General features: G+C 52.5%; 2 protein-coding genes across 2 annotated transcripts; one reads left to right on the plus strand and one right to left on the minus strand.

The window, feature by feature from the left end:
• On the minus strand, nucleotides 1-945 carry LOC142403894 (olfactory receptor 14J1-like). Its single transcript, XM_075490193.1, has 2 exons — nucleotides 643-945; nucleotides 1-555 (listed from the first exon to the last, which is right to left on the minus strand). The coding sequence occupies exons 1-2, from the start codon at nucleotides 943-945 to the stop codon at nucleotides 1-3; spliced, it is 858 nt and encodes a 285-aa protein (XP_075346308.1).
• Nucleotides 946-10960: 10015 nt separating this feature from the next.
• Nucleotides 10961-11872, plus strand: LOC142403932 (olfactory receptor 14J1-like). The gene has a single exon (XM_075490236.1). It carries the CDS (start codon nucleotides 10961-10963, stop codon nucleotides 11870-11872), a length of 912 nt encoding a protein of 303 aa, XP_075346351.1.
• The last annotated feature ends 757 nt before the right edge of the window (nucleotides 11873-12629 follow it).

Genomic DNA, 12629 nt, shown 5'->3' on the forward strand with positions numbered 1-12629 from the left:
TTACTGCTGCTGAAGGTGAACCGATTGAATCAGTTTCCTCAGGGCATCTTTGAGCTCCTGGTTCCTCATGCTGTAGATGAGGGGGTTCACTGCTGGAGGCACCACCGAGTACAGAACTGCCACCACCAGGTTCAGAGGTGGGGAAGACATGGAGGGGGGCTTCAGGTAGGCAAACATGCCAGTGCTGACATACAGGGAGACCACGGCCAAGTGAGGGAGGCACGTGGAGAAGACTTTGTGCCATCCCTGCTCAGAGGGGATCCTCAGCACGGCTATGAAGATTTGCACATAGGAGAAAAGAATGAAAAAAAAACACCCAAGGGCAAGGACAAAATTGGTTACAAGAAGCCCAACTTCCCCGAGGTAGGAGTCTGAGCAGGAAAGCTTGAGGATCTGGGAGATTTCACAGAAGAACTGGCGTAGAGCATTTCCTTGGCAGAGGGGGATTGTCAGTGTATTGGCTGTGTGCAGCACAGCATTGAGAAACCCACTGCCCCAGGCAGCTGCTGCCATGTGGACACAAGCTCTGCTGCCCAGGAGGGTTCCGTAGCGTAAGGGTTGGCAGATGGCAACATAGCGGTCATAGGCCATGATGGTGAGAAGAGAAAATTCTGCTGTGATAAAGAAGGCAAACAGAAAGACCTGAGCAGCACATCCCGTGTAGGAGATGGCCCTGGTGTCCCACAGGGAATTGCCCATGGCTTTAGGGACTGTGGTAAAGATGGAGCCCAGGTCGAGGAGGGAGAGGTTGAGGAGGAAGAAGTACATGGGGGTGTGGAGGCGGTGGTCGCAGGCTACGGCGGTGATGATGAGGCCGTTGCCCAGGAGGGCAGCCAGGTAGATGCCCAGGAAGAGCCAGAAGTGCAAGAGCTGCAGCTCCCGCGTGTCTACAAACACCAGGAGGAGGAACTGGGTGATGGAGCTGCTGTTGGACGGTTGCTGCATCTGGGCATGTGCGACTGTTGAAGAAGGGAAAGGCAGTGAGAAGTTAGGACAGACTTTTCAAGTAAGAAAATGAATTTTTTTTTTTTTCCATTTTCTTTATTTTCTTGTAGATACTCCTGTCCTACCTGGGCAATCATCTTCAAAGTTAGAAATCCTCAGCATTTATATCATGAGACCTGGGTAGCAAAGGGTTCACTGTCACTCAGTGCAGGCTGTGGGGAGCTGGTCTATCTATCGCTCTTGTTCCCAGACGCCCTGCGCTCGCGTGTGCTTGAGTTGGAGGATGATCGCAGTGGTATGTTCCCCTTAAAAGAAACTGCACCCTGCTGAGAGTAGAGGAGTCTGGACTCAAAGCTGAGATCTCCAAACTTGTTCCTCTTTCACAGGGCAACTGACAGTGGCCTCAACACTCCCCTTCTAGGCAAGGACACGCAGGGCACCTTTCAGCTGCCCACTGTCGTGGCTTCACTTAAGTCAGCAACTCAGCACCACACAGCCGCCTTCTCACCCTCCCCCTCTGCCCCCTGGTTGGGATGGGGGAGAGAATTGGAAGAGCAAAATTAAGAAAACTTGTGGGTTGAGATAAGAACAGTCTAATAATTCGGAAAAAGAAAAAATAATATAATAATACTATTAATAGTAATTAAAAAATATAACAAAAAGGAAAACAACAAAAGAGAGATATAGGAATAAAACCCAGGAAAAAAACAAGTGATGCAAATGCTCACCACCCACCGACCAATGCCCAGCCAGTCCCTGAGCAGCGACCGCTACCCCCTGGCCAACTCCCCCCACTTTATATACTGTGCATGATGTCATATGGTATGGAATAGCCCTTTGGCCAGTTTGGATCGACTATCCTGGCTGTGCCCCCTCCCAGCTTCTTGTGCACCTGGCAGAGCATGGGGAGCTGAGAAGTCCTCGACTGGTGTAAACATTACTTAGCAACCACTAAAACATCAGTGTGCTATCAACATTATTCTCATCCTAAACCCAAACCAAAGCACTATGCCAGCTACTAGAAAGAAAATGAACTCTATCCCAGCCAAAACCAGGACGCCCACCTACAGCTGCGTTTTAAAGACCATGTCCACAGTCTTAGCACCTCTGGGGCTCCTTTATGGGTGTCTCAGGTATCACACAGATGCTGTGAGACAGCTGTGCCTGGTGTCAAGCTCACAGCCAGGCAGGACACTGCAGGGAAATGGTCAAGTGTTCTGCAGAGAGGATCTCCTTTGGGGAGAGCCATTCGTTTCACAAGCCCACAGCCCACATTTCCTGGAGCCCCACAGGACAGAAGGGGGCTGGGACAGCTCACCCCCACACACACCCCTGCCTAGCAAGGCTTGAAGGGTCAGTGTCAGAAACTCCCCCAACCCCACGGAGCCCAAGAGCAGGTACAGGAGCAGCACAGATGCAAGTGGGAAATGAAGGAGCAGCACCACAATGCTTCTGCCAAGAGAGGCAAGAAGAGAGAAAAAGGCACTTGAGAACGTCGTCACCGTAACCAGCCGTGCACACAGCCTCACATACAGCCATGCTGCACGGCAGTCACACTCGGTCCCTGTGCTCTGCAGAGGGAAATGGGCACTTGGCTGGAGAGAGGCACCTCTCCTCTGCTGGAGCTCTGGCTGCAGAGGGGACGGCTGATGCCTGGTGCCCACAGCCATGAGGGCAGAGACTTTGCTGGGTCAGAGAGGAGGCAAGGGGGTTTGCTCAGCTGAAGGTGACCACACTGGAGGGGGTGACAGGGAGTTTTACCAATTCTCCTTCCCATGACATTACTATGTTTAGTTTTCTATTCTTCCCTGCCCAGCCCTCTGCTTCTTGAACCTTTTTCACCTGCTTCCCTGCCCCACATCTTTTTCCTCACAGCAAATTCTGAGAGACCCCATCCCACCGTCTGTGCACTCAGTTCTGCCCTACAGAACACGCCCCGTGGGAAGGCACTGTCTAGGGACATCTCCCTGCTTGCAGGTGGTAAAGAGCAGGTCAGACAAACCGTGATGTTGCCAGCAGAGGTGATGCTGGCGCTGCCTGTAGGCTGAGGGGTAGGTGAAGGCAGTTTATGAGGTTCCCAGCAGACCTTCTGATCATGTAACGGTTCAAGAATCCCAGTCCCTTCTCAGAAGTGGCAGCTCCTTTTCCCTTTACAGCCCCACAGCATGAAATTGAAGCCTAAGGAAGCACCTTCCTTTCCAGGTAGCCCCTGCCTGCACCTTCCTCTTGAAACATCCCCTTGGAAATGCCCTGGGGCTGATCTGGAGCTGTGAGCAGCCCTGACCCATGCAGCACCCTCTTGACAGCAGAAGGTCCCTGCCCTGCCCTGCTGGGTGTTGCTCCTTCCACTCAGAGCTTCTCCCCACAGCACCGTGGGGAGCTCCCCAGGCAGGCTGAGTGCTGACCCTGGCAGGCAGCAGAGTCCCTGTCATGGCAAACAGCACCCTGGGGTGCAGGGACCCTGCTCGGAGCCTGGGGCAGCCCTGCCTGCACACCCAGCTTGGCACCCCTGCAGCCATCCCTGGGAGGAAAGAGCCATCATGCCCGGTCCCTCTGATGGTGCAGCAGGCAGCGTGCTCCTCTGGAGCATGTCCTCTTTCTCCTCCACACCAGGAAAGCCAGGAGAGCCATCCTGGCAGGTCCTATCCGCTGTGACATGTGCCAGGTCTAGCAGACACTTCCAGGGACTCATCTGCATTGCCCTGCAGCCAGAGACTTACCGTGTCAAGGGCTGTGAAGATTTCTCCAGCAGTGAGCTCTCACCTCTCCTCCCACACCAGGAGCTCTCTCTCGCTCTTCTTGTCTGCCCTCAGTGCCTGCAGGCAGTGCCCTCAGCCCTGCTGCCCTTTGCAGAGGAGCTGCTCCTGGGCAGAGCTGTCTTTCTGCAGCGCTGCCCGCTTGCCAGGAGCTCCCTCCATGCCAGGAGCCCAGCCCAGCTCAGCAGCAGAGGACCAGCCCAAGGCAGCACTTTCTCTGCCCCCTCTGGGCTCCCTCCAGGTGTCCCTGGGGCTGCAGGGGAACCTGCTGGGAAACAGGCTGAAGGCAGCACTCATGTTCCCTCCCTCACCTGGGGAGAGACACTTCTTCCCAGCACTGTATTTTCTACGATGAGGAAAGTATTCGGGCATGAGAATCACCTTTCCTTGTTCCATCATTAGACAGGACACCTGGACAGTGACATGGAAGGGATCTCCTTTACCTGTTCTGAGGGAAGGGATTCAGCTGAGTCAATGGAGCATCTCATCCTGGGTGTGTAGTCCTGGGGCTGGAACGGGATTCAGCTCTCTCCCATGCCTGCCACAAACCCACAGGAGGTGGAAGTGGGATTTCCTCGCCTCAGTCCAACTATGCACAAAACAGGCACCTGCATATGAGCTCCTTGTCTCAGCTCCCATGGTCATCAGTGCAGATGGATGCTAGGAGTGAGATGCAAATGTCTGCTGACACTTGAGGTGGCAGAAGTAGTCAAAGACATGTGCAGGGAGCTGTAAACTGAAATGGAGCAGTTCGTAGAGACAGGGCAGCATCTGGGAGCATCCTCTTGGAGGCTGTTGAGAATTTCCTTTGGCCATCTAAAAGGTTGCCAAGTTATGGGCAGCTGAACTTGTTATGCTCAGGGAAGCTTCTAGAGGTATTCATCTGAACAGTTGGAGTCACGTGCCATAGGGAGAGCTCAGCCTCTTTCTTCTCCTTCTGCTGTATTTACCAGATCTCCACTGACTCCACTGGCAGGTTTCACATGGTCATCCCCACGTTGCCTAACAGAATTTAGGGCAGCCACTCAATTTAATGTTCAAATCCAGTCCCACAGAGCTACGGGAGATGCCAGGGCTTGCAGGAACAGCAGAGGACTTACAGGAAAGCAATTCCCATTCAGAGCGTGTGTTTGACAGAGACCCCAGAAGGCATCGCAAGGAGTGCGATTTGCTGCCTGTGTGCCATTGACTGTTGCCATCAGTCAGGGGCATCGGTCATCAAATGCCATCAGAGAGGCAAGGTCTGTCCCTCCTCTACCCAATAGCTGCAGGCGTTGTGTGAACACGAAGCACATCACACGGGGGTCTTTACTCAGTTCCTTGATGATACAGTCAAGGAACAGACCAATCATTTTCCCAATGTGCCTGGATACATCTTGTCTTCAAAGACAGCATCCTTCAAGCACAGCAATGATCCTTATAAAAAACTAATTGAAACTGGAAAGTGAATGCAACAGGAACCAAGAAGAGCTGTTACTACATCAGGAACAGTTAAAGAAGAAAGAGAGAGACTGTGGGATCACTGCTGAATTTACTAAGAGTAGGTGTAGACAGATTTGAGATACTCTATGTCCTCTTTGCCTCAGTTATCACCAGCAAGGTCTCCCAGGCCTTTGGGCTTGAAGCAGTACTCTGGAGGAGAAGAACCAGGGCTGGATGGGGTCAAGCCAGGGGTTACTTGAGCAAACTACACCCTTACCAGTCCGTGGGACTGGAGAGGTTGCATCCAAGGGTGCTGGTCAGCACGGTGAGCTCATGTGGGTGACGGAGCACAGCCACCCCCAGCAGTGGGCATTCCCCATCTGTCAGGCTGAGGCATGCACACAAGATGGAAACATCTTTATCATCGCTGATTGGCACAGGAGGGACCTTCCTTCCTGTGGCATTCTCAGGGCTATCCTCTTCCTCAACCTCCACCCACAGACATCCCCTGCTTTCCATTGCTGGTTTCACACATGGTTTTGAGCATTTGCTAAAGCCACCAGCCATCCCCTTGTTTCTCACTGACATCCCCCAACCCTCTCTCCCACACCTACACATGGCCAAGCACTACTGCTCCGGGTCACTCACTCTTCAGAAGAGGCCTTGAGCATTTTGGATCTTCCAGATGCTTTTTACAATCTTCCTTGCTGCCTCCAGAGCTCGCGGTGAGCTTTCCTGGCCACAGCAGGGCCTTTTGTACACTACCTTTTATGAAATGGCTGTCTCTTTACGACTGTGTGTGCAGAAAGAGTAGTCACAGAAATGCACCAAATAGAGCAGAGCAGATGCTGAGTGAAGTGCCAGTAAGAACCAGGTGAGCTAGCCCCATGTCTGTGGCTTCCTCACAAGGAATCTGTCCTGAGAAGGGGATCCAGCCTCTGCCGCTCTCTGGAGACAAAAATCAGCAGTGTCCATGCCACCTGGGGACACAAAGGTGACTTTTGCAAGACCACCCTTCATCTGAACCACTTCAGATATGTACGTGTGGACTGGGTATCACGCTGTCTATTGCAAATACTGATTCCATTGGAATTGCCCAGAGGGGCTACCACAGATGCAGATTACTCTGCTGCAGATACCTATATTGAGGCAGATTAATGCTTTTGCTGTTGTGTTTGTTGTTGTAGATACTGACATTCTTAGGGAAATCACAGAAACACTTGAAGGATAATGGGAGGGTTACCACCTTAGTGGCCCTCCAGTGAACTGGTTCCTGTTTGCCATTGTCTCACTGTCATTGTGCAGGGTGTGGTGTAAAAGGTGCTGAGCAGAGGGGGATAATCACTCCTTCTGGCTGTGCTCCTGCTCACACAGCCCAGGATGCTGTTGGCCGCCTTCGCTGCTGGCTCCTGTTTTGCCTCATGAAACTCCAGGACCACCAGAGCCATTTCCAGGGAGCTGCTGCCCAGCCACGCAGCTCCTGGCCTCTGTCGCTGCAGCCTATAACTCCCCTGCTCAGTCCTTGGGTCTTTTTAGAAGATGTATGCAGACTGGCTTTTTGGTTTCTCCACTCCTGATGACCTTCCACAATGTATCAGGGCAGCCCTGCTATGTCATGGTCCTGGTCTCTCAACATCCTGGGATTCATCCCATCTGGTCCAATGGACTATGAAGGGTTGAGCTTACCTAAGTAACCCCTGACTTGGCCTCCATCCACTGCTGGATTTGCCTGGGGTTCTGCCTCTTCAGCACATGGAACTGGGTGACCTCACTGGTGAAGACAAAAGCCAAGAGTACCTCACACCTATCTACACCTAACTTCAGCAAATTCAGCCACACATAATCTTCATTTCATCTTTTTTCAGACCACAGCTGTAGTGAGCTCTGCTGCCCTTCTGTGCTGCTCACAGGGGCTCCCCCACTAAAAGTCACAAGACCAGGCCAAAGTCTGCTCCTCTGAGGTCTGGCATCTGCACTCTGCACTATTCTCCTTCCCCTTGCGAGGTGAGACCCCACTATTCCATGGTCATGACAGCCAAGGCTGACACTGGTTTTCACATCCATGTACAGTTCTTCCTTCTTTGAGAGGAACACATGCAGATGAGCATCACCACTGATGACCAACCTGCAATTACATTTTTCTGCTATAAAGACCTGTGTCCCAAGCTGAGTCTTGACTGAGCCCCTCCAGAAAGGTCCATGAATGTTTGCATGCTTTTGTGGTCCCCTCCCAGTGAATGCCAGGGTAATTACAGTCCACAGGGGGACTTCAATGGGTTCTTTGTCTCCCACCAAAATGTCACCCTTACCAGCCTCTCCTCTGACCCTCACCCAGCATGTTCATCCCATAGAGGAGCTCCACACACCGAAGCAGCTCCTTCACACTGAGGACACTTCCCTCCTGACCTTTCTGGCCTCCTGATCATCCTGTACCCACCCATCACAGCAGCCCAGCCATGTGAGCTGTCCCAACAGGCTCAGCTGTTCTTCCCTCCAAGTGGAATGAAGAGGTTGCACACACAGCCCCAGCTCCTCCTCTCTGTGCCCCAGGCTGAAGGCATCAGTGCATGTCTGGGCTGCAGCACCTCAACTGGGGCACATTTGGGCTGAGAGCAGACTTGCAGCAGGGAAAGCTGCTACCAAGCCCCCAAGCCCTCAGCTGTGCAAAGGCTTTGCTTCAGAGCAGAGACATGCTGGAGTGGATGGCAGAGGGCAGTGTGAAGAAGAAATGAGGTGCCCACAAAGAGAGCAAAGCCCGCTCTCCCCAAGGCCAGAGAGAAACAGAGCTCGGTGTTGCATCTGAGCAGGACAGGGGTTTGCTGTCTGTTGTGTCTGCAGCCCTGAGGGCCTGCGGTGGAGGTGAAGCTGATCTCAGGAAGGAAGAGATGATGTTGAAAATGTCCTTGGCGTTGGACATCCTGTGATTCAGGCACATTGTGAAAATCACTGGCCTGATCCATGATTATATCATCAAGGGGGTGGTTAAACACTGGGGGAGAGAAGACCCAGCAGAGTTTGAGAGGGAATGCACATGACTGGAGACCTTGGTGTGATGTGCTTTGTATTCATGCACTGCCCTGCATCCACTGGAAAGAGAAGTGAACAACCTTGCGTCAGTGCAGTGGTGTGATTCAGTCACTGGCCCAAAGGCACTGAATCTCTCTGAGATGCCCTGGGTGATGGCTGTCACACAGCTAGTTTGAATGGGGACGGGGTTCCTGTATAGGACCTGTGCTTTCCATGTCAGCTGCATGTAGTTGTGCTGCAGAGCCCTGGCAGTTCTCATGGCATTACAGGCCTGCATCTGGATATTAAATTTAGATTCAGCTGCCCTGAATTAGGCTAGGCAATGAAGGGATGCATGTGAGACAAATGCCATTATACTTTATAAGGACCTGTAGAAAATACAGCTGATGGAGAACAGAAAGAGAGTGACTTAGCTCTCCCTGTGCCACATGACTCCATGTGGTCAGCTGAATACTTCTGTAGGATGCCCTGCACATAAGGAATAGTTACAGGTTCACTTGTCCCACGTGTGGGCACCTTCTGTCATTTAAGTTGGCCAAAGGAATTTCCTGCCAGTCTCCATGAAGATGCCCCCAGATGCTGCCCTGTCTCTATGAACTGCTCCATTAGAGCTTGAAGCTACCAGCATGCATCTTGGTCACCTCTGGAACCAAGTATGTCACCAGGTGTCTGTGTCTGAACATCTTACTCCTGCCCTCCATCCCCATTAATTACCAAGGGAGCTGAGACAAGGACCTCATGTGCAGGAGCCTATTTTGTGCACATTTGAACTGAGGCAAGAGAAATCCCACCTCCTGTGGGATTGTGGTGCGCATGGGATGGAGCTAACTCCTCTTTTAGCCCCAAGGACTACAATCACAGCATGAGAAGCTTCATTTGACTCAGCTGAATCCCTTCCCTCCAAAAAGGTAAATGAGATTCCTCCCTGGCACCGTCTGGGTATCCTGTCTAATAATAAAACAAAAAAGGTATTCTTGGATCTAAATCTGTCTCTGACTGAGAAATGCAGCTGCTGGAAGTACGTGTCTCTCCCCAGGTGAGGGAGGGAACATGAGTGCTGCCTTCAGCCTGTTTCCCAGCAGGTTCCCCTGCAGCCCCAGGGACACCTGGAGGGAGCCCAGAGGGGGCAGAGAAAGTGCTGCCTTGGGCTGGTCCTCTGCTGCTGAGCTGGGCTGGGCTCCTGGCATGGAGGGAGCTCCTGGCAAGCGGGCAGCGCTGCAGAGAGACAGCTCTGCCCAGGAGCAGCTCCTCTGCAAAGGGCAGCAGGGCTGAGGGCACTGCCTGCAGGTGCAGAGGGGAGAGCAGTGAGGCAGAGAGAGGTTAAAGGCAGCTGGAAGTGGAAGGACAGTTCTGAGCTTGTTCATGGAGAAGTCTTCACAACTTTTGACACAGTAAGTCTCTGGCAGCAGGGAAATTCAGATGAGCATCTTGGAGGCATCTTCTATAGCTGACACGTTACATGACTGATAGGACCTGTCAGGATGGGTCTCCTGGCTTTTCTGGTGTGGAAAAGGAGGACGTGCTCCAGAGCAGGGCTTGCCTGCTGCACTATCAGAGGGACAAGGAAGGATGGCTGCCTTCTGCTGGGGACAGCTGCAAGGGTGTGAAGCCGGGTGTGCAGCCAGGGGTGCCCAGGGCTGTCCTTCCGAGCAGGGTCCGTGCACCACAGGGGGCTGAGTGCTGGGGCAGGGACTCTGCTGCCTGCCAGGGTCAGCACTCAGCCTGCCCGGGGTGGTTCCGATGGTGCTGTGGGGAGAAGCTGTGGGTGGAAGGAATGACCGCTGTCAGGGCAAGGTCCTACTGCTTTCAAGACTGTGCTCCATGGGTCGGGCTGCTCACAGCTCCACATCACCCCCAGGACACTGGCAGAGGCAGCATTTCAAGGGGAAAGTCAAGGCAGGGGCTACCTTGTCTAAAGGTGTTTCCAGTTTCCTGCTGTGCTGGTGGTGGTGGTGAGGAATGGTGATGGTTCTTTCAGTTTTGGACGAATGACCGAGACTCCTACAGTGTTACAGTGAGTTATCAATAGGTTCCCAGGAACCTGATAGAGTCCCTTCACCCATTGCTTTGCCTACAGAAAGCACCAATGTCACCTTTATGGTGTCTTCAGGGTTCATCTGAGGTGCTCCTTAGGACTTGCCAACACACAGATGGCCCTGGCCAGTGCCCTGCTGCCAGGAGGAGTCTGCAACGCAGAGCTGAGCGCACAGTGGGTGAGGTGGGGTCTGTGAGCATTGACAGGGAGGAGACATGGGGACAGAGAAACAGGTCCCAGCAGGGACAGCTCCAGGCAGAGCCTGAAGAGAGCCATTCCACCCTTCTGCATCCCTCTCTGCTCAGCTCCACAGGGAAAGAGTCTGGAGAAATGGACTTTGCAGCTGGACTCTTCCACACTCGCAAAAGCCCATTTTCTTCTTCAAGTACGTTGTTAGGGAGACCATTCTCTAATGGAGAGAGGTGTAAGCACAGGACACCTGCGTGGTGACCAGCAGGTCACTCGTGTGCAGACCAGCTCTCCTGACTCTGCACTAGGGCATAGGGAGCCCTTTTGTCCCTCAGGGCTCAGCAGTGCTCAGGCTAAAAGCAATGAGAAAAAGAAGGATTTCTGCCCCCTCAGACAAAGTGCCCTCAGCAGCACAAACCTGATCTCACAAAAAGGAGCTGAATGAAATTATGCCAAAGGAAGAGAAGGCTTTTTGGGGAGATTGTCTGGGAAACAGAATAGGATGGGCTCAAAGAAGTCTGCATCCTGCCTTAACTTGTCAATGTCTTCTCCTCTTTCAACAGATAAGCATATCCAGAGGCAGCAAATGTCCAACGGCAGCTCCATTGCTGAGTTCCTCCTCCTGGCATTTGCAGACACACGGCAGCTGCAGCTCTTGCACTTCTGGCTCTTCCTGGGCATCTACCTGGCTGCCCTCCTGGGCAACGGCCTCATCATCACCGCCGTAGCCTGTGACCACCGCCTCCACACCCCCATGTACTTCTTCCTCCTCAACCTCTCTGTTCTTGACCTGGGCTCCATCTCCACCACTGTCCCCAAATCCATGGGAAATTCTCTATGGGACACCAGGGCGATCTCCTACGCTGGATGTGCTTCACAGATTTTTTTTTTCTTTTTCTGTGCTACAGCAGAGTTTTATCTGCTCACCATCATGGCCTACGACCGCTATGTTGCCATCTGCAAACCCCTGCACTACGGGACCCTCCTGGGCAGCAGAGCTTGTGTCCACATGGCAGCAGCTGCCTGGGGCAGTGGGTTTCTCAATTCTCTCCTTCACACTGCCAATACATTTTCCATACCCCTCTGCCAAGGCAATGCCCTGGACCAGTTCTTCTGTGAAATCCCCCAGATACTCAAGCTCTCCTGCTTAGACTCAGACTACCTCAGGGAAGCTGAGATTCTTGTGGTTAGTGCCTTGTTTGCTTTTGTTTGCTTTGTTTTCATTGTGCTGTCCTATGTGCAGATCTTCAGGGCCGTGATGAGGATCCCCTCTGAGCAGGGATGGCACAAAGCCTTTTCCACGTGTCTCCCTCACCTGGCCCTGTTTATCAGTACTAGCCTGTTTGCCTATTTGAAGCCCCCCTCCATTTCTTCCCCATCTCTGGATCTGGTGGTGGCTGTGCTGTACTCAGTGGTGCCTCCAGCAGTGAACCCCCTCATCTACAGCTTGAGGAACCAGGAGCTCAAGGATGCAGTGTGGAAATTGATGACCGGATGATTTTCAGAAGCAATAAACTGTTGTCTTCTGCAAGTTACTCATAATGGAACGCATTATAGGCCAAGCCCATCTTCTGTAGTTTTGGTTGTGGGCATTGGTTTTTTTGCTTTGCTTTACTTTCTATAATGTTGTCCACAAAGAAATGTTATTATCGGTGCAGTTTCTAATTACGTATCTGTTCAAATTTATGAGACCCACAGACTGTGTAAATGAGGCCCCGTGCTCTCTGTGTATTTAAACAAAATAAAGAACTTTCCAGTGACTTGTTTGCCCAAGATCCTTCCTCTGAGACCTTCTCTGCAGCTGCAGGGGCATTGCCTGTGTGCAGAGTGGAGGGGAAAAGAGTCTTAGCACAGCAATACTGCAAAGGACCACCAGCACTTGGTCTTTCCAGAGCTCTTTTTCACTTCCACACTGTCCTTCTGAGCCTTTGCGTTGGTGTAAGGCCTGAATGCTCTGGTAGCTTGCTCATAGTCCTACGGTGTGGCAGTCCTGTGGCCACAGGCAGGGACAGGCGATGGGTACTTCTGTGACAGAGCTGGCCTCCCTAACAGCATTTCCATCGTACCTAAAGATCTCCTCAGGGCAGTGCATGCAGGCTTAGGTCTTCTTCCAAAGTTGCTCTCAAGAACATGCCCAGGAATGTGCCCTGCAAACGAAAACACCAGTGCACAGCTTAACTGTGTGCGTATGCATGGTGGGGGCAAGCAGCAGGTTCCTTGCACAGCCAGACCTCCTGGGAAAGACATGAAGGACC

This window comes from Mycteria americana, unplaced genomic scaffold, assembly GCF_035582795.1.
Source record: "Mycteria americana isolate JAX WOST 10 ecotype Jacksonville Zoo and Gardens unplaced genomic scaffold, USCA_MyAme_1.0 Scaffold_46, whole genome shotgun sequence".
Lineage (NCBI taxonomy): Eukaryota > Metazoa > Chordata > Aves > Ciconiiformes > Ciconiidae > Mycteria > Mycteria americana.

Excerpts from the sequence above, each read along its gene's own strand:
- LOC142403932 (XM_075490236.1), top strand. The coding sequence starts at position 10,961 with ATGTCCAACGGCAGCTCCATTGCTGAGTTCCTCCTCCTGGCATTTGCA.
- LOC142403894 (XM_075490193.1), bottom strand. The coding sequence starts at position 945 with ATGCAGCAACCGTCCAACAGCAGCTCCATCACCCAGTTCCTCCTCCTG. Across the intron at positions 556-642 it reads ACACGGGATGTGCTGCTCAG|TTACGCTACGGAACCCTCCT; the intron begins GTCTTTCTGTTT and ends ATCTGCCAACCC.